The sequence below is a fragment of the Hordeum vulgare genome, chromosome 1H (genome assembly GCF_904849725.1).
Source record: "Hordeum vulgare subsp. vulgare chromosome 1H, MorexV3_pseudomolecules_assembly, whole genome shotgun sequence".
In the NCBI taxonomy this organism is placed as follows: Eukaryota; Viridiplantae; Streptophyta; class Magnoliopsida; order Poales; family Poaceae; genus Hordeum; species Hordeum vulgare.
This window is the reverse complement of record NC_058518.1, coordinates 472,867,791-472,888,224: the sequence shown is the minus strand read 5'-3', so window position 1 is coordinate 472,888,224 and position 20,434 is coordinate 472,867,791. Positions and strand designations below refer to the sequence as shown.

The 20,434-nt window shown below is 46.9% G+C and overlaps 3 protein-coding genes across 4 annotated transcripts; 2 read left to right on the top strand and 1 right to left on the bottom strand.

The window, feature by feature from the left end:
- Positions 1 to 3,115: 3,115 nt before the first annotated feature.
- On the top strand, positions 3,116 to 5,064 carry LOC123446524 (subtilisin-like protease SBT3.17). Its single transcript, XM_045123101.1, has 3 exons — positions 3,116 to 3,464; positions 3,602 to 3,699; positions 4,761 to 5,064. Exons 1-3 carry the CDS (start codon positions 3,250 to 3,252, stop codon positions 4,859 to 4,861), a joined length of 414 nt encoding a protein of 137 aa, XP_044979036.1. The 5' UTR covers positions 3,116 to 3,249; the 3' UTR covers positions 4,862 to 5,064.
- A 1,721-nt stretch (positions 5,065 to 6,785) lies between these two features.
- LOC123446495 (embryogenesis-associated protein EMB8-like) lies at positions 6,786 to 13,192 on the top strand. 2 transcript variants are annotated; one of them, XM_045123083.1, is made up of 14 exons: positions 6,786 to 7,233; positions 7,347 to 7,436; positions 7,903 to 7,970; positions 8,051 to 8,142; positions 8,275 to 8,364; positions 8,525 to 8,647; positions 8,992 to 9,069; positions 9,325 to 9,410; positions 9,858 to 9,906; positions 10,013 to 10,069; positions 11,351 to 11,481; positions 11,565 to 11,648; positions 12,424 to 12,490; positions 12,560 to 13,192. In XM_045123083.1, exons 1-14 carry the CDS (start codon positions 6,977 to 6,979, stop codon positions 13,064 to 13,066), a joined length of 1,779 nt encoding a protein of 592 aa, XP_044979018.1. In that variant the 5' UTR covers positions 6,786 to 6,976; the 3' UTR covers positions 13,067 to 13,192. The 2 variants fall into 2 exon arrangements, with proteins under 2 accessions (XP_044979018.1, XP_044979011.1); XM_045123076.1 differs by having other exon boundaries at positions 8,045 to 8,142.
- A 158-nt stretch (positions 13,193 to 13,350) lies between these two features.
- LOC123446514 (transmembrane protein 18-like) lies at positions 13,351 to 15,712 on the bottom strand. The gene is made up of 4 exons (XM_045123091.1): positions 15,413 to 15,712; positions 15,224 to 15,329; positions 13,906 to 14,054; positions 13,351 to 13,792 (listed from the first exon to the last, which is right to left on the bottom strand). Exons 1-4 carry the CDS (start codon positions 15,551 to 15,553, stop codon positions 13,697 to 13,699), a joined length of 492 nt encoding a protein of 163 aa, XP_044979026.1. The 5' UTR covers positions 15,554 to 15,712; the 3' UTR covers positions 13,351 to 13,696.
- Between the last annotated feature and the right edge of the window lie 4,722 nt (positions 15,713 to 20,434).

The following is a 20,434-nucleotide window of genomic DNA, read 5'->3' as shown; positions in this document are numbered from 1 at the left end:
AACAGTAATACATGTGTGAATAAATAGATCACAATGTGTCCCTAGCAAGCCTCTAGTTGGCTAGCTCATTGACCAATAGATGATCATGGTTTCCTGATCATGGGCATTAGATGTCATTGATAACGGGATCACATCATTGGGAGAATGATGTGATGGACAAGACCCAATCCTAAGCATAGCACTAGATCGTATTGTTCGTATGCTAAAGCTTTTCTAATGCCAAATGTCTTTTCCTTCGACCGTGAGATTGTGCAACTCCCAGATACCTTAGGAGTGTTTTGGGTGTATCAAACGTCACAACGTAACTGGGTGACTATAAAGGTGCACTACGGATAACTCCGAAAGTGTCCGTTGGGTTGGTACGAATCGAGATCGGGATTTGTCACTCCGCGTGACAGAGAGGTATCTCTAGGCCCACTCGGTAGAACATCATCATGAGCTCAATGTGACTAAGGAGTTAGTCACACGATGACGTGCTACAGAACGAGTAAAGAGACTTACCGGTAACGAGATTGAACAAGGTATAGGTATACCGATGATCGAATCTCGGGCAAGTTCTATACCGACAGACAAAGGGAATTGTATACGGGATTGATTGAATCCTTGACATCGTGGTTCATCCGATGAGTTCATCATGGAGCAAGTGGGAGCCACCATGGGTATCCAGACCCCGCTGATGGTTATTGGCCGGAGAGGTGTCTCGGTCATGTCTGCCTGTCTCCCGAACCCGTAGGGTCTACACACTTAAGGTTCGATGACGCTATGGTTATAGGGAATTGATATACGAGGTTACCAAAAGTTGTTCGGAGTCCCGGATGAGATCCCGAACATCACGAGGAGATCCGGAATGGTCCGGAGGTAAAGATTGATATATAGGATGGATGGTTTTGGACACCGAAAATGTTTCGGGCGTCACCGGTAATGTACCGGGACCACCGGGACCACCGGAAATGGTCCCGGGGGTCCATCGGGAGGGGCCACCAGCCCCAAGAGATAGCATGGGCCAAAAGAGGGAGGGCAACCAGCCCAAAGTGGGCTGGTGCGCCTCCCACAAAGAGGCCCAAGGCGCAGGAGGTGAAGAGGGGGGGGGGGAAGCCCTAGGCGATGGTGGGCCTAAGGCCCACCTAGGGGTGCGCCACCCCCTCCCCCTGCCCTGGCCGCCGCACCTCCCATCTGGGGGGGCTGCCGCACCACCTAGGGTGGGAACCCTAGGGGTGGCACCCCCTTCCCCTCCTCCTATATATAGTGGGGGTTTTGGGGCTGTTTTGCACACAGTTTTCCATCTCCCTCGGCGTAGCCCTGCCCCCCTCTTCCTCCTCTCCCACGATGCTTGGCGAAGCCCTGCCGGAAGACCTCGTCTCTCCATCGACACCACGCCGTCGTGCTGCTGGAGATCTTCACCAATTCTTCGAGCAAGACCAAAGAAAACAAGAAACATAATTAGACATTTAAAAAAATATTCAGCTTTCATAACTGCTCCTACTAGTTGGATTAATATCTTCTATATGTCTTCATTATTGATCTGCGGATTCTTGAGTGTGCACACTTCTTTCTTCTTTAATTTTAAAGAAGTAGATGTTACTTCTCCTTCAGTTTCATCTTTAGTCTCATCTCTAGCTTCAATTATAGCAACAGGTGCACGAACAACTATCAAATTTCTTGTTATCAATAAATTAATGTATTCAGTTTTCCAATACCAAAACTTGCATCCTTCCTACACAAATTAAAACAAACAATGAGCTACCCAAATTGCATCAAATCTGGTGAACAACCAAATCAAAACAAGCACATAGCCGGTCTTTTTTGTACTTGAAGAACACCCATCCGGGATGTTCCCGTGTAGTCGAAACTTGGCGCACCACTTGCAACGGGCAGTGGTCACACTTTATGATCGACTAGCAATAGTGAGTCGACGAGCCACTGGGCCAGCGTCGAGCCCGATGCGACGGCCGAGCTGGTCTTTGCTGGTGAACCTTCGACGGAAGAGATTCGAGTGGCTAGAAGAGGAACCAATACCTGCATGCAGCACGGAGGCATTGTCGGGACCATGCGGTCTGGTTCCCGGCCAATCCATTGCAAGGCGCAGTCACCGGCGCTTGGAAGCTCCAAATCTGGCGGTGGTGGTTCCAGTCGCAGATCCATCGGTTTTGCACCGGCGACGGGTCAGGAAGGCACAAATCCAAGTGTCGGCGAAGCCTACAGAGCGTCCGCGCTGGCGGGCGAGTGTCGTCGGGGGTGGAAGGGGTGGCGCCGGTGCAAATGTGACGCGCGAGTGCAAGGGGGGCAATGGAAGGGAGGCGCGTTTTTTACTCTACGCCGAGTGATGGAGTAAATATAAATGCTCCCTCTGTCACAGTTTAGAAGACATACATTCAAAATTGTTGGGACCAATGTGATTTGCAATTGGCTTAGTTTCCTTTTGCCAATGAGGAGTAATGTCATGTGTCTTAAATCTCATCTTTTATAAAAACACTCGTAAATTTAGCTGTGCCACAAAGGGAGTAGTTGGTTTGATTATTATGGTCGTCTGAAATCTTCATCAATTTATAATAATTATATAATGGTGTCAGGCTCGTAACGAACGTTCTGACTAGTCGAAAAAAACACGTACTGCTAGTCAAAGAGCCCCTTGTTTTCTACACTATGCATCCAACTAGGGGCACTAGTATTAATTAGTTAGGAATAAATGTCACGCGTCTTAAATCTTGTTTATTATGAAAACACACGTAAATTTAACTATGCCACGAAGGGAGTAGAAGTTTGGGTCCGGCGTAAATGCTCCCTTACGATGGTTTGGGGTTGGCAGGTGCCGGTGAGTGGAGTAAAAACAAAATTTGCTCCACTAATGAATTATAGAAGATCGGTTAAAAATGACCTTACTTTTCCTGTAAAGAAATATAAAATCACGGAAGGAGTAATTGATTTGATTATTATCGGTCGTCTGAAATATTCATCAATTTATGATATATAATTATATAATAGTGTCAGGCTCGTAAACGTTCTGACTAGTCGAAAAACCCACGTACTACCACTAGTCAAAGCGCCCCTTGTTTTCTACGCCAGCCAGTCAAAAACATCCAAACAATTCAAAAAACGAAAAAACCCTCAAATAACCAACGAACCTTCTCCGAAGAAAACTTCAGGATTTGCGAGCTGGACCGAAGAATACTTCGCGGAGAAGCCAAGAACACGCGGAGAGACCGACACGCACGGTTATTAAAGGCGAAGGCCGCCTCCAGATCCACGGCGATGAAGAGCACCCAAACCCCGCGCCATCACCTCCGTAACCCTCTGCTCGCCCTCCTCTTCCTCGCAGCAGCAGCAGCCCAGATCGCCATGGCGGCCGAGCCGGAGCAGGCGGCCGCGGCGCAGGAGGCGGCCGTGCACATCGTCTACGTCGACCGCCCCGAGGACGCCGACCCCGAGGAGTTCCACATCCGCACCCTCTCCCCCGTCCTCGGCAGGTACCGCGCCGTCCGAATCCAGCCGGATCCACCGCCGATTGGCCCGGGCCTGCCTGCGCCTGCCCCGTAGCATCTAGGCCTTTGGGGGCTTTTTCCGGTTGTACAGTTTGCTGATCTGGGGGGGTGAATTTTGGCAGCGAGGAGAAGGCCAGGGAGGCGGTGCTCTACCACTACAAGCACGCCGCCAGCGGCTTCTCTGCGAAGCTCACCGCCGAGCAGGTCGAGGACCTCAAGAGTGAGTGCCCCCCTTCCTTCCACTTTGTGGAGTTCCAGTTATGCTTGCCTCCGCCGTACTGAATTCTTAATGTGGAATTTAGTTGCACCTGCATAATGCGGAATTTCAGTTGCATTGAGTCACTGGACGCCCCATCACAGGCACACAGTTCCCACTGAAACCAAAACATGCGTTCTTACACAATTGCGGAATGGAAGGTAGTTGCCGAATCATTTCATCGACTTTGTAGTGTGAAATCGACTCCAACCAGTAAATAAATTGTTTCAGTGTTGCTCTTGGGTTACGTTATAAGATGGGGATTGCAACCCTCTTTGACCTGAGTAAGTCATAGACCTGTAAGAAAAAAACGTTGGCTATATATAGGGGGAGGGATCCCTGCCTTGACTGTACATTGTTTAGGTAGAAGATGAGACCTCTCCGCAATTTTTTTCATGCCGATAGTGCCCCACAATTCGAGCATGGGTGGGAGAGTTCACCATAGTGAGCTCTAGCCACCAAACCAGCGCTCAGTTCTTCACCTATAAGCAGTTAAGAAATGTGGGAGCAACCATGCATTCATCTCAGGGTAGGCATTTCACTGCAATATGCATGTCACCGGCCAAAAACTTGAAAGCAACGCACTGCAGCAAGTCCTTCGAAAAATCTGCTTAGGACATCTGTTTACATGATCAACCCCTGTGTGAAGAGACTGGGTGGATACTCTTGGTGAGATCTTCCATTCTTCACAAGATTATCCTTGTGAAATACGTACGATTTATGTTGTTCTTTTGTTGGAATACATGTGAGAATCTTCATTTCTCATGGTTATGGTGGCTTTACTTCAGTTCTGCTAACATGATATGATGAAATGCTAATGCATTTTACTGGCATACGGTTATCAGTTCTCGAGACTAGTGAATTTTAGTTGTACCCTCATATTCAGCAGCACTGAACTGATAAGATTTATGTACTGGATATGCTAAGTCGCATGTTAGATAAGCATTGTTTTGTACATGTTCATCTTTTCGCTTCTGTTTGTGGGCTGTTCTAAACATACTTTTCTGTGTGTTCTTGGTTTGCAGAGCAACCAGGTGTCCTTCAGGTTGTGCCGAGCCAGACTCTCCAGCTCCATGGACAGGAGGGTGGACATGCCAGCACAACGCGCACCATGGGCCTTATGTGAAAGCCTTATGGTATGGGAATGATGATCAGATGGACGACGCATCTCATGGCTGTAATGTAAGAATAAAGGATGCACCCTCAGCTTACTTCGACAGGACCCGGTTCCTGAAGTGTGTAAATGTAAACGAACTAATGCATACAAGTTTGAACTAATATTGTGGCGAACTGATGTGCTTGTCTAATCTTGTTGGGATTGCGCGTGTATGAGCTGTTTATATGAATTTCTGTGTATGTTGAGCTTGGTCTTGTTTGAAAAGCTGGATCTAATAGAAACTGCAAAATCGATGTATCCCTGCTGAAACTTGGACTGATCGAAGCATGGTTTGGCAGTTTGATGATCCAAGGACCAAAACCAGGGTATTTGTAACTTGAAGCACGTATGGTTCAACTTGATATTTACAATCCTGTATTTTTCATATCAAATCGGCCTGAGAGGGGAGATAATAGGCTGATTTTGCTAGCCCGGGAAGAGAGAAAACGCATCACTGCTACGATTTACCAATAGCCACCAAAGTTTTACTTGCACATTAATGCATAATTCAAGAAATCGGCCAGCCTCTCACTTCAGCGTGTCTTTTTTTTTTTACTAAACGGAGACACATATTCGATTAATTCAGCATTTTTTATTAAACATAAGAAAATTATCTAATTAATTAATGGAAAACCGGAAGAAACACAACTCGTCAAGCGTACGATCAACCCGACTAACGAATGCAACACGCAATGACCCCAAGCCCCCACAATGCTACGTCGCAAAGAAGCCCAACGAGAGAAACTCGCTGAAAATCACAGGCACCGTCAGAATTCGCGGAGTCATCAAGCAGTTGCAACATTTCTTATGGTACCATTATCCTTTGTTTTGCTCCCGAGAGCCTCTTGCACAATCCTCTTGTCAGATCCAGGGCTCACCTTCTCCAAACGCGCGAGCAGGCTTTGAAGCTCTGGAAAAAAAATTCACCGGCCTTGTCACGCACAAATACCACCTGCCTTACGGCCACGGGCGAGTTGGTGATCACAATGTCGAAACCTTCACGGTCCACAAAGGCGATCGGCTGACTGGGCCTCTACATCATCAGCCACACGTAACACCGATACAATAAACTCGGGCGAAGTAGGCTCCCCACATAGCCCCTGTAGCTCAGGCATAATCTCCGGTATTTGAGCCATGACGTTGACAAAACTTCACTCGCAGAGGCAGTCAATAACACGGACAACAACAACAACGAACAAAGTCTAGGACGAGGAGAGAAATTTCCATAGAGGTCTGCTTCCCCCTCCTCGACGGACCCAACCTTGAGGTCACACAGTAGGAGACACAAATCGTACACATACGATCAAACATAGAATCCCCGTCCGTTTCAAAACAAAATGACCCGAATATTCAACGAAGTTAGATTTTTTAAGGCATGATAAATCAACGGCAATGTTACCCAACGAAGGTCAGCAGGCGAACGCCATTCGATGACTGTTTTAATTGCGAGAAAAGATCAAACGATGACGGTTCTAAAATGAAAATTACTCTTTCTAAAGAAACTGTCATGTCACTCGATCCCCTCACAACTAAAAATGTTACCTACAACATTCGCAAATGCCATCCTTTCTGACGAATGTGATAAGAGGGTCCTAAATCAAACATTTTTATTTCACAAATTATGTTTGGCGAGAATGAAAGTTTAGTTGGTCAAGGCAAATCCGTGTCAATTCTTTTTTTTTTAACCAGAAAATTGGCATGTTTGCAAACTAAATTTGTCGTAACCGAATCAGTATAAATTACGATGAAAAATATTAGTAGATTCGTAATGCCTAATAAAAACCAGACGTTAGCATCGGAGACAGAATCCCGTCTACGTGAAAAGAGAAATAGAATCCCGTCGACGGCCAGTATCCATCCATCATCGAGTCTGAACTCGCGAGGAAAGCACGAGTCTGAACTCCGCCTCCGCGTGACATTCCCTCCCCCACCCCTCCTGACGACGTGTGACGCCGACGCCCGTCGCATCCCGCGCACCGCTCGTCGCCATCGCCCGTAAAAGAACAGACCAGAAGGGAGGAAAAAAAGAGCCCAACTCACGTCTCCCATCGACATCGAGCACGCGGGAGCAGAATCCCGGGGCCGATGGCAACCGCGGCCGCCGCCGGCGAGCCCGAGTCGCCCGCCGAGCTGCTCCTCCGCGCGGCGGCGCTGGTGCCGCTCGAGCGGTACGCGCTCGCCGCCCTCGTCCTCGCCTCCGCCTTCCTCTACCGCTTCCTCGAGCTCCACGTCCTCGGCGACCTGCTCCGCGGCCTCCGCGGCGGCCGCGTCGCCCTCGCCTTCCACCCGGACTCCCAGGTCTACCACCGCGTCGCCTCCGGGTGCCGCTCCCTACACGGCAGGTGGGACGAGGGTCTTCCGGCCTGCGTGGATCAGTTCGTCTCTGCTCCAAGATATTTTTGATTGCGATTAACTTAGTCCCGCCGAATGTTGCGAAATTCGTCCGCCCGCGTAGGTACCTGGCGACGCCGTGGCTGGCCAGCCCTCATCTGCAGACGCTGTTCCTGGGCATCTGGGGAAGACCGCCTTCGGTCACGTATAGAAGGTGGGCTAAGTAAATCCCTCTTGTGTAGTATGCCGCATTTGATTGCTCTGCTTCTTCACTGTGTCCCTCCCCATTTTAGTTTGTACATTGCGATTGTACACCGGGTGGTAGATTTTGATTTAAATGTTTATGTTGTACTCCGTCTGTTCACTGTTATAAGATGTTCTAACTTTTTTCTGATTTGGATGTTTATAGATGCATTTTAGTGCGTTTGTTGCGTTTCTTCGCTCATTTCTGTCTCTATGTAGTAAATATTGAGTATCCAAAACATCTTATAATAGTGGACGGAGGGAGTAGAAGTTTGGTTATGCAATAATGCTGTTTATATTACTGCTCCCTGCATTTTTCAGAAAAAAAAGAGAAGAAATCATAATTAATTAAGAACCTGTTGTATTGTTTAGGCTTAAACTTTTTTCAGTTTGAGCAATTTCTAGTTAATACATTGATTAAACTCGTTGTATTGCAGGCAGCTGTACACAGTTCGTGACGGTGGAACCATTGCTTTGGATTGGTTACTAGCCTCTGACTGTGAAGGTTCTGACGGTTTTAGATAGTTCAAGATTGCTTGGCAAGCAAGGGGGTGCCTGACCGTTTGTCCTATGTTGCAGCTGCAGTTGTTACTTCTTGTGATGGAACTATCTCTAGTGATGATTCAACACCCATTGTTGTTGTGGTGCCTGGATTAACTAGTGATTCTACTGCCGCTGTAAGTTCTGCAGTTGCTTTACCAAAAGGATTGGTTTAAACAAGAACTGGAAGTTGATATTATGACCCAAACCTGCACTTGGTGTTGGGCTACCTTTATTAGTTAATTTTAACAAGATGGTTTGATGTCCAGTATGTGAAACACTTGGTCTTTTCTATGGCGAGCAATGGATGGAATGTTGTTGTAGGCAATCACAGGGGCCTGGGTGGCATCTCCATAACAGTACGTTCTCTCATGCAACGATTCTTATGATAAATCAAAATTATGTACTTGTTACACCTTGAATATACCATCTGGCATCCCAAAGAACTTCATTAACCTCAGAAACTGGATATGTTCAACTTGCAATTTGTACATAACTCTTGGTATTTTTCTCTGGCAGTCCGATTGCTTTTACAATGGTGGATGGACAGAAGATATTCGTGAAGTTGTTAATTACCTTCATCAAAAGTACCCACAGGCTCCACTATTCACTGTCGGGACAAGCTTAGGTGCCAATATTCTGGTAAATCTTGTTATATATATATTCTTTTACATCACTTAGGCCCTGTTTGGTTCCAAATAAGTCACCAACTTATAAGTTGAAAAGTGCAAAAAGTGACTTATTTTGCCAAACAGACTCAACTTATAAGTCACCCCAACTTATAAGTCATAAGTTGCTCCACCCCAACTTAAAACTTATAAGTCACCCACTTTTGCATGGAAAGGTGACTTATAAGTCAGATGACAACCAAACATGCGTGACTTATAAGTCACTGATTTTAAGTCACCTGACTTATTGAAACCAAACAGGGCCTTAGTATTCTAAAACCTATTTTAATTCTATACTTGTTTAAATTGCACGTTCAGGTCAAGTATCTGGGAGAAGAGGGTGAAAATACTCCTGTAGCTGGAGCTGCATCTATTTGTTCACCCTGGGATCTGCTGGTTAGTGAGCCAAAGTTAACCGATTGTCCAGATATTTTACACATTTGTGGACTTTTTTATGCAGGAACACTTTTATCTGAATCTCTGCCATACTGCACGGTGTTAAAAAACACCAGCTCTCTGTGTCTTCTATTTCTTTTTGTTTGCACACTAAACAACCAAATGATACTCACCTAGTGCTTGGGCTACTAATACTACACTTACACTTCAGTTTGCCTTTTGTCAATAATTTGGTGTACCACATCAATTCTACAGGTGACTAGCAGATTTATTTCTCGCAAGCTAGTGCAGCGCTGCTACGATAAAGCTCTTGCAATTGGTCTCAAAGGATATGCAAAACTGTATGTATTTCCTCTTGAGACATTTAAACATCCCCATATTTTGGTGCTAATTGAGATTACTGATTGACGAAGAAATCATTTCATATTTTAAATATGTTTCCATGATGATTTGATTATATGGATTTCTACTATTCAGGAGATCGTTCTTTGCAACAGCTCAATAAGATTGTTCCTGAAACAATTTTAACTTTGAAATGGGACAACCAGTGTGTCCTTTGTTTGAGTTATGAGCCAACAGACATTAATAGTGATGGATAACCATAATCCTAGCAGCAAACAGTCCAAGATATAGGCTTTTATCAGTTACACAGGTTTTGTGATGTTTTTTTTTCTTTGCAAATCATTGGGGACATTATCATGAAAACAGCCATGGGATCTCCTAACCCCTGCACAGATCTAAAAATCCAGACTGTTATGAACATCTTTTGGCCTTTTTTTTTTCTGCAGACATCAACCAGTCTTGGCACGACTTGCAAACTGGGAAGCTATTACCTCGGTATGTGGTGTGCTAACCTGCTGATCTACCTTTCCCATAATTACATGGGCATTAGTAGTTATCAGAAAAGGGCCATGATTATCCTTTTCTTTTCCCTTCTTATCAGTCACGCTCTACCCGGGAATTTGACCATCATGCCACTTGTGTTGTTGCAAAGTATGAGGTATTATTTCTAATGCTAGCAATGATATTACTTCGTCTAAAATTATAACTTGCATTAAACATCGCTCCTCTCATTACTACTTGATGAAATACGTTTATGACTGTTTTCTATATAATGAGGGTCAGAGTTGAACGATGCAAAATCACACTTTTTTGGTTCAAGCAGAAAGCAAATTGTGAACCCTTTCCTTCAAATTTAAATTAGGAGGAGATGTAAACCTGAAACATTATTTGTCACAAACTAGTGCTTTATATCATTCTTCTAAAAATAAGTAATCAGATATTTGCAAAAAGAAGTTTGGTAGTCATTAACTAGTATGGAAGTACCTAATTTGCACCAGACATGATTTTCTAATTATCTTGCACTGTTCCACAAAAACCACGCTAGAATCCCGACCTTTTCCATCAAGTACCTACTGTTTACATTGAACTTATCAAATATAACCATGGAAATTTTAAATATTAGAATAAATCTGAAGTGGCAGTAATATCACAATACATAATCACGGATCAACAGGGATTGACCCAGGGAACTCCTACTTTGTAACTTATTTAAATAGCAAACCATCAGTTAGTTATAGTGAGCAATCAAATGGCAAAATACAGGAGGCATAAAATGGTGTTTATCAGGTTCTCCCACGTTGAGCAGTTGAGACTCTTTCTTGATCACATTCACGGCAGACTGTGACTCTATTGAGTTTATGAGATTGCTTATGAAAATTGTGGCCTCACCAGTCACCACTAGCATGGACTGAATCTGCATTTTGTTTCACCCGCTTGATGGAAGATGGACCAGAGTTTGAAATGCATGCTGCTGATAGTTGTAGTAATAGTTGCGGTCCAGGTTCCGCACTTCAGATGATTGCCATGAGATGCAAGGGTTGGACCCTTGGATTTTGCAGTTTTTTAATTGGGAAAGAAGGATAAAATGGATAATATGGATGTGGCAGTTATTGCAAGGCAGCACAATAATGGAGATGTGACGGTCATTATTAGGAATATCAGACAGTCCAACCTTACTCAATATATACTGTAGCTTATTTACAATCTAGATTCAACATTGATTTAAACATGGGAATATCAGACAGTCCAACCTTACTCAATGTGTACTGTAGCTTATTTACAATCTAGATTCAAAATTGATTTAAACATGAACCAAATAGGTGAGTTTGTATGGATAAAATGCTTGGGCCAACCAACTTATTGATGCAAGTCTAGAATAATCATGTGAATCTTTTGAAACCAACTTATTTGTCCCTCCTCGGACTAATTATTTTTGCAGACAGTGGATACATTCTATCGAAAATGCAGCAGTGCGAACTATATTGGTAATGTGTCCGTTCCCTTGCTTTGTATCAGTGCTTTAGATGATCCCCTTTGCACAAAGGAGGCCATTCCCTGGGATGAATGCAGGCAAGTAATTATTCTTACAAAAGCTCACTATCTTGAACATTTCTAGTTCTGTGTATTGATGAAGTCTGCATTTTATGATTAAGGGCAAATAAGAATATTGTTTTGGCAACTACACCTAATGGCGGTCATCTTGGGTTTTTTCAAGGCTTAACTGCTGGAAGATTATGGTAAGTTCATTTCACAACCTCCTGGGCTCCATGGTTCATGGAACCCAGTATTTTGGATAGTGAAAAAAAAAACATTTAGAAGTTTGGAAAAATTCCAAAAGAAAAAAACAGTGGATACATATGGATGTGTTCTACATACTTGTAAAGTCTTACTTAAAAATATGTTAGTTTGTACTTTGTAGGCTACACCCAAAAAACAATATTGGCTTTAAAAGAAAAAGTTGCTCTAATTTTGATCCACATATTTCTCCTTTTTGTGAACACCACAGCTGGCAAGATATATTGATGAAAAACTGTACATATTAGACATCGTGTATAATTTATCAGAATTTTTTAGGATTTTAACACTTCCTTTTCTTTTTAAAAATAGCTCAGCATAGCCCTCCTCCATTTCTGCTTTTTTGCACCTCATCGTTTCTTCCTTTACCTAAGAAATAATGTTTAGAGATTTGGCAGGTGCAGTGCCCTCGACAAGGAAATGAGGGATGATGTGTGTTTGTTGAAGTTTAAAATGTATTGCATTTAAGTTACCAAAATTAACAGGCAATGCATACGTAAACTCCACAAAATTGTATTATAATGCACACATGTCCTAATTGCATTCTGTATGATAAACGCATTGGGCAGGGTGAGGGAAGAAGTTGCATCGTTTCAACTGCCACTCTTCAATTTGCTTTCCTTTCACACTCTCTTTTTAAAATTTTGACGCGACTTTTGAGATTCTATATGTGGTGGTATCTGATAAGATCTGTCTGTTTGTGTGTGTGTTTTATAGGTGGGTGGAACCTGTTTCTGAGTTTCTCTCTGCTCTACATGATAGTCCTTGCATGCATCGACGGAAGGTGGTGATTATTATTAGATCACAAATCATCTTCGGTAACATGATATAACTCAATAACATTTGAATGCAGACTCAAGAGCATGGGTTACAATCACCGTTGGAATCATCCATCGATAAAGGCCCATATGTCAATCTCATGGAAGATGGAATGGTAGCTGCCGTCACAAACGAGGATACCAACATTCAGGACTCCTTGGATAAGCAGATTGCCCGTGAAACGGGAGGCAGTGATGGCAAGGTTGATGTACAGCAGACTGGGATCACAAGAGGGTTACATGATGAGAGTCAAAGTGCAGAGATGAATACAGTCAGCTCAGAGGATAATGTAGCGCCTGCCGAAGGCCCTGCAGAGTCGCAAGAGCAGCGAGAAGAGCTCTCTGCAGATAAAATCCGAGATGTCATTGCTCCCGTTAAGAAATCCATTAACCAGCTCATTAAATCCCAGGGGAGGTCAGTCTGGTGGCTTGCTTACATTGCCGTGGTGACATCTTGGCCCTTGCTCGGCACCCTAGGTTTTTTCTTGTATAGGAAGAAGTTCAGGAATTCTTCACCGGCTAAGTGGTTGTTAAGAAGCTAGAAATTGTGATGTTTGCCTACACAAATTTGTTTTGCTTGTAATGTGTAAAATTCTTGCAATAACCAGTGATGCCACATATTTGTGCATCACTGCTGAAAGAAATAATAAAAGATCAAGTTTACATAATACTCCAAGTTTCTGTTTTGGGGATTAGTAAAGACCTGCTCACACTTTGCTTGTTCTGGTGTTTCCTTCTTTCTATCCCGAGCTTCTCATATGTTCTGGTGTCATACTAATACTTACGTATACGATATTTTTCACTTGTCTCGCCACAGAAAATAACATTGCACAAGAAAGGAAACTTGTATCGATATGTTCTGCAAATATTCATATCCAATACCAAACAAGATTACATCCTCTAGTCAGCTACAAATAAAACGAGATGGAGTCAGACACAACATCTTCTTTTCTGGTCTAGTAGTATACCTACTTGTTACCGGAGTTTGATGACCCCAAGAATAATATAGATATACTACTACTAAGAAAGTCCAGCTGAAGATTACATGATATGCTGATGGTAGATCAAACATTTACAGTACTTGGTTATTGTGCATCCTTCTGAGATCCAAACACTGATGAAGATCAACAATTCAACATTCCAGTTTCTCTCTTACACAATAGGATATTGCATCATTCCTGTTTGTCACCAGCAAGACGGGCCCGATGCCTTAGTTCCGCTCTCTTCCATTTCACCATTAACTGACATAATGTCATGAGAGAGCTAACCTGGAATTGCCAGAAAGATTTGGATTGTAAACAAAGCTGAACCACAAATTGATCGCAGACTCCAGTGAACCGAAATGTTTACTTCAGAAAATGCAAGGTGTTTTTTTACTTACCACAGTGACGATAGATATGAAGATAAGGGGGCCAGACCAGACAACAGAGATGAAAACTCCAGAACGGTCAAAGTAATTCCGGTTGGCGAAGCTCTTCCAGTGCTCTGCTAGGTAGATGTTTATCTTCTCAGCGAGATACACTCCTGAATCTGCAAACAGGAAACCATGGAACCAATCAGAACATCAGCAGATCAGAAGGCCAGGTGCCTGCGCGGCTGTGCTAGAGATTTTATTGCAACCCAGTGTATTGGTTATCATTAATTTTAGTCCTTTTCAAAATAGTAGTAAATCGCCTATGTTGCAAATTATGGCTTAAAGCAGTACGAAAGAATTAAAGCAAATCCGAGGAGCACTGGAGCACACTCTAACAGCTATCCAGTTGCACAGATATTTCCTAAGTAACTAAAACTGACAATTTATAGCATGCCCCCTCTGCGTCATATTATAAGCCGTTCTAGCCTTGCACTTCTCTTCCACACATTATATGGTCTACTATAACCAGATAAATTTGCCACATTGTTTTACATTCAATAACCTTCAGTTTACTGTGGTATCCTGAATGTGATATTCAAAAGATGATGTGGTTAGAAGTAATTTAGAACTCATAGAGCCCTAGCTCCTCTCCCGACACAATTCCACACTGAATCAAAGCTGTACGAAAGCATTAAAGCAAATCTGAGGAGCACTGGAGCACACTCTAACAGCTACCCAATTCCACAGGTTTTTTCTAAGTAACTCTGCGTCATTATAAACTGACAATTTGTATCACTTCTCTTTCACAAACTATGTGGTCTAATGTAACAAGATAAATTTGCCGCATAGTTTACATTCAACAGTCAACACTCCTAAGTTTACTGCGATATCCTGAATGTTTAATCTCTGTGCCAAGGCATCAAATCTTCAATAAGATAATGTGGAAATTTTGCCGAACCGTAACTCTACTAGCAAGAACTAGAAGGGCAATACAATACGACATCTACGGTAGCACAAAACTTTCATTCAGTTATGTGCCAAAGGTAGTGAGATACACCTAGAGGCTAGAGCAGTGATATTGCTAGCTACAATTAGCCAATTAGTGGTTCGTATCCAAATTGAAAACCTCCACATACACTCACTCTTACCTTCAGGTTTCAGTCTATACAAAGAATTGAGTCATACAAAAGGGATTGCACAAATAGCTGGACTACGTATTATTTTCCAAAAGCAAAACTGTTGTACAAAAGTTGCTGTGGTTAGAAGTTTGAGCTCATAGAATCATTAGCCCCACCCCCGACATAATTTACTAGTCTGCTGCTATGTCCCAGAGATGAGAACTCACAAGCAAGAAACAAGAAGAAGAACTGCAAGTTGGCATTCCTCCTCAACCCGACGGCCGTCAGCAGCAGGGTCGCGTGGAATGCCATCAAGCACACCAGCCATGGCTCCTGAGCACGCAGCGAAGGGAAGAGTTAGCTCTGAAGTTAAAAAAAAAAACAAGGGAGAAAGGGAGGGGAAATCGGCGGGGTACCGTCCAGTCGACGGCGCGGACGAAGGCGAGGAGGCTGTCGGCGGCGGGCCCGATCCCGCTGCGGAGCTCGGAGGAGAGCGCCCGGACGAGGCCCGACACCTGGTCCAGGTGCGCCGTCACGGCAGCCTCCACCTCCTCCATTGGATCGCACGCGGCGGCGGAGTGCGGGCTCCTGCTGCAGAGAGGTGAGTTGGGTTTTTCTTCTACCGTTTTCCCCGTTGCTGGTGTATAGGAATTTGCTCATCATTCAGATCTACTAGTACCAGGCAAGTCCAACGTGGCACATTAAACTGTCTCTAAATGTCGGCCCCTAAACATCCCCGGTCTCGACTTAAGAGCATCTCCCCGCGCCAAAAGACGCGCGCACGGGGTAAACCCAGCTTTTAGAGCACGCGGGAGGTTTTGGGGGGCTCCATCGGCGGCGGGAAAGTCGCGCGCGCGGGAACAGCTTGCGCGCGCGCGAAAAGGCGGCAGCTCGCGCGTCAATTTTGCCGCGTCGGACGCGGCGCGCCTATAAAATGCGGCGCTCGCCACGCGCGCCTCCACCGCTCCTCTTCTCTTCTCTACCTCCCGCGCCTCCACCGCTCCAGCGCCCCGCCACCGACGCGCCACCATGCCGTCGCGCCGCCGAGGAGCATCGGGCTACCGCGGCGTCCGGCTGCGCCCCAACGGCAGGTACTACTCGGAGATACGCTCTGGCGATCTCCGGCTTAGCCTCGGCACCTACGAGACGACGCATGAGGCCGCCCGCGCGTTCGACGCGGCGGCATGGCGCCTAGGCAGGCCGCGCCGGCAGATGAACTTCCCGGACGTCCACACGCTCCAGCAGGCGCTAGACGTCGCCCCGCCGCCTTGTCTTAACTCCACACAAGACCGTGCAGAGCACACTGCGCGGCAGCGCCGCCTCCTCGTCGCCCAGGAGGACGAGCGGGTCATGGCGGAGTGGCGCCGGCGCCACCCGGAGGACGTCGCCTACGAGCAAGAATACTGGGCGCAGCGCCGCGAGGAGGACACGCGAAGGCGCCGCGAGGAGCGGTTGGACAGGCGTCGGCGGAAGGCATTGGCGAGTGCGCCGGCCAATCTCGTTGCTGCAGGCGGGAGGTCGTTCTTCACTGAGAACGACGATCGTTGGTTGGACATATGACTGTCAACCTCTGATGACACCAACGACGATGATGATGGTGATGATTGGAGCGACTGGGAGTAGTTTATATGTTTTCGAACTATCTATCTACTTGCACCGTACTCTTATCTATGTTTTCGAACTATCTATGTTTTTCGAACTATCTATGTTTTCGAACTATCTATGTTTGCAATCTATCTATAGTTGTTTTAAAATGTTGTGCACCGATGTAAAAATGTTTTGCGCGCGCTGCATTTTAGCGCGGCTACTCGAGCCAGCGCCTATCCCCGCGCTAAATCAGCCGAAGCGCGCGCGGCAAACACATTTTTTGGACGCGGCGCGAAGCGCGGCTGTTGGAGATGCTCTAAGATGGTGCATTAAGAGCATTTTGAACAGACATGCGCTAAAAAATATATACAGCGTTGGAATAGTTTTTTTTACGCGCGGGAGAACGCTTGCTCCAGCAAGTGCTGTAAAATACGACACGACACAATAGCTCCAGCACATGCGTTAAATTTGCAGCGCGCGTCTAGGACAAACAACATGTCTTTATAATCAGTACATCGCACGCGTCCAAACATTAAAAAAACATTAACCGGTTCATCGGCAAACATTAAAATTCAGATACAAACTAACAAGCAAATTCAAATTCAAGTAGTACATCTAGACTACTCCTCCTCCTCCTCGCTGCTGTAATCCATCGACGACAACATCGCGTCCTCCCACCGTTCATCGTTCGAGTCCCAGGTTGTGTCCGGGTTCCCCATCTGGGAAAGCGCCAGTAGCTTGCGCCTACGTTTTTTCTGGCGTTGCACGGCTCGCTCCGCCCTCCTGCTCGCCCAGCACTCATTCTCGGCGACGACGTCCTTCGGGTGGTGCGCGCGCCACTTCGTCATGGCGGCCTCGTCCCTCTCGGCGATCAAGAGGCGGGGCTCTCGATTGCGCTGGGGCGGCGGTCATGCTTGGTGATCACATGAGGGGGAGGCGTGACTTCATGCACGTGCTCGCACGTGAAAACGTCCTGAAAATTCATATGTGCCCGAGGACGCTCGAGGCGCCAAGCCGCCGCGTCGTACGCGCGGGCGGCCCCATGGGCGGTCTCGAACGTGCCGAGCCCAAGGCGCATGTCGTCGGAGCGGATCTCGACATAGAACATGCCGGAGGGACGGCGACGGATGCCGTGGTAGACCGAGCTGCTCCAGGGGCGCATCAACATGATGACGACAGGGGAGAAGGCGGCGGGGGCGAAGAGACATGTGACAAAGGCGAGGAAGAAGGGCACAATGGAGGCGGGGCACTGGTAGATGCGAAGAGAGGTGCGACAGAGACGACGATTGGCGGGCGTCCGCGCGCGGGTTTTATAGAGCGCGTTGAACGTCACGCGCCAAAACTGTCACACGTGTTGCCTCTTTTTCGCGTGCGTGCAATTTTTTTAGCGTGCCTGCTGGAGCGCACCAACCGACCGTGCACACTTGTTGGAGATGCTCTAAGGGCATCTTTAACATTGACCCTCAAAACCCTCTGCATATGTTTTGATCGAGTGTCCATCCTGAACTCTTCTGTACGAAGGGGTTGTAGCGCATATGCACCCCTCGAGAGTGTCAACACCACATTCATGTTGACCCCAAAGAGGATGTTGCTTCTCACTAGAGCCGACATTGAAGCTACGCATCAGTCGAGAGCACCACCCGGTCTCCACGCCAACTCCAATGCTGGAGAAGCATGGCCGGACTAGACTACATTCATACCGTCTTCTGTTCGTCCGCCCGCTCGCATTAAACTAGTGTAGAGACGAGTTAACATAGTCCAACCCCCGCATTGACACACCACTTGTGTGTCCTCGTTGGTGCCCGCTATTTAAATGGTGCCTCCTCATCCATCACAACCAACACCACCACACCACGTCCGTCGTGTCCTTGAAAACTAAGAGTTGTGTGGGATAGCATGTTCACAGAGCAGAAGCATGAGTTGCCCGACCAGCTAGTAGGCCCGTTTGTCGGAGATTGGTTTTGTGCCTGCGGGAAACCTCTTAAGAACCCGGTTTGAACACTTGGGAGCTGAGCACAATCCACCCCTCGACCAAGGTGAAGCTACGTGCACATGGCATGAAAGGGACACATTGATTTACCCAGGTTCGGGCCACCTTGTTATGTAAAATCCTACTCCTACTCGGTGGATTGCTCTCTAGTTTGCACAAGGGCTACAAGGTTTTTGGGGAGGAAGAAGAACTCTCCCAGGGAGAATGAGAGCCCAATTGTCTGTTCCCTATCTACCATGACAGCTTGTCTCTCTTATCCTTGCCTTGGGCCTTTCCCAAAATATTGACGGGAAAAGGGCGACCATGGGGCGTCAATTCGAAGGGAGACAAGCGCCTAGTCTTCCCTGAAAGTTGATCTTCATTCTACAAAGGCGTCGTCCATGACGCGCTCGTGGGCTCGCTAGTGACGCTAGTTCTAGCGACCAACGTCATGTTGGTCTCCTTGCACAAAAGAAGTAAGCTTTGGGACTCATCTTGGGAAGGACAGCTGCTCTCTCACCTTTTAGCACAAAACAGAAAAGGTTCCCTGCATGCGCCTGTTGGCACCGTCCTTGCGACCACTGCCGCCTCGCCACATCATCTATGTGGCGGGCACATAGCTCTGCAATCGGCACTACAGGGCCCCTCCAGGCGGAGGGCTTCACGGAAAGTTGCCTTGCGAGGAAGGCCTCTCAAGGACACTTGCAACTTGTGGACATGTGTTCGGGGTCCCTCTCACACACAGGAAGAGCCTCGCGGGGCCAGAGCCTCGCGGGATGATCGTGGAGCCAGGAAGTGGGCTGCTCGTTAAGATGAGCCTTCTTCGTGTAGCCAACTGGGCCAGCAGTAGATGGGTCATGGTACCCTGGTTCCACTAGACTAACAGTAGCCCCGGGCCTGCAACGCACATGTTCTGTCCGTTGAGCACGAAACGGCACGGGTCAAAATGCCACAGGGTCTGACGAACTACCAGGCCCAGGTGGTGACGCGTGGCGTCCATGACGGGACGGGACACGTTCTCCCACGACGCCTCAGTAATTGCATGCCCACCTTAAGACTGTCTTGCGTGCTGGATCGGCACCATCATTGCCTTCCTTCCCTAAGACGCCTCATTTGTGTGTTGCTTCTTCTTCCTTGCGCACACATCGCTCGCTGCTCTCCTTTCCCGCCTCCACTCCGCGCCACCATCACCATGGATCCAAGGAAGAGGAGTGCCACCCCCAGCGGAGCGCAGGTCGAGCCGATCATGCCGCCCTCCATCATCAGTAACCGGGAGGGGCTGGACAAGCTCATCTCCCTGATGGTCGCCACTCATAATTAGCACGGGGACACTCAGATCTGGCCCAGCTCGGCCGGCCAGGGAGGTGACGATGACGACCTTCCCCTTCTTCTTTCACTCGATCTTCGGCAGCCTCATGTCGCCCTTCTCTGATTTCTTTCACGCAGTGCTGGAGCACTACCACATTCACGCCCTCCACCTTCATCCAAACACCATCTTCCTCCTCACCAACTTTGTGTTCCTCTGCGAGGGCTTCCTCGGAGTGATGCCCTTAGTGGCCCTCTTCTGCACCTTCGACAACATGAGGTGCAAGCAGGGGCGCACGCGGTGTGTGCCTCCTTCCGCATGGTGGATAGGATGCAGAGTGCTTTATCAACATGAAGATTCTCAAGAAAGTTGAGAACGTCTGGGCGCACTGGGTCTACATGTAGGTAGGCCATTGCAACAAGCCGGACGTGAAGAGCTCCGACTGTAAGCACTCCAAGATGACGGAGGCAGACCTCGGGCCCATCACCGCTAGGCCGCAGGAGCTACGGGAGGCAGGGCTCATGAACGCGATGCTGGCCCATGGGTTCATGTGATGCCACATCGCTCCCCTCCAGA

Bases quoted from the DNA above. Each gene is read 5' to 3' on its own strand.
- LOC123446495 (XM_045123076.1), top strand. From the start codon at position 6,977: ATGGCAACCGCGGCCGCCGCCGGCGAGCCCGAGTCGCCCGCCGAGCTG. The intron at 8,365-8,524 runs GTACGTTCTCTC...TTTCTCTGGCAG, and splicing joins TGGGTGGCATCTCCATAACA to TCCGATTGCTTTTACAATGG. The intron at 9,411-9,857 runs GTATGTATTTCC...TTTTTTCTGCAG, and splicing joins CTCAAAGGATATGCAAAACT to ACATCAACCAGTCTTGGCAC.
- LOC123446524 (XM_045123101.1), top strand. From the start codon at position 3,250: ATGAAGAGCACCCAAACCCCGCGCCATCACCTCCGTAACCCTCTGCTC. The intron at 3,465-3,601 runs GTACCGCGCCGT...GAATTTTGGCAG, and splicing joins CTCTCCCCCGTCCTCGGCAG to CGAGGAGAAGGCCAGGGAGG. The intron at 3,700-4,760 runs GTGAGTGCCCCC...CTTGGTTTGCAG, and splicing joins GCAGGTCGAGGACCTCAAGA to AGCAACCAGGTGTCCTTCAG.
- LOC123446514 (XM_045123091.1), bottom strand. From the start codon at position 15,553: ATGGAGGAGGTGGAGGCTGCCGTGACGGCGCACCTGGACCAGGTGTCG. The intron at 15,330-15,412 runs GTACCCCGCCGA...CTGCGTGCTCAG, and splicing joins TCCGCGCCGTCGACTGGACG to GAGCCATGGCTGGTGTGCTT. The intron at 14,055-15,223 runs GTGAGTTCTCAT...TCCTGTTTGCAG, and splicing joins CTTCTTCTTGTTTCTTGCTT to ATTCAGGAGTGTATCTCGCT.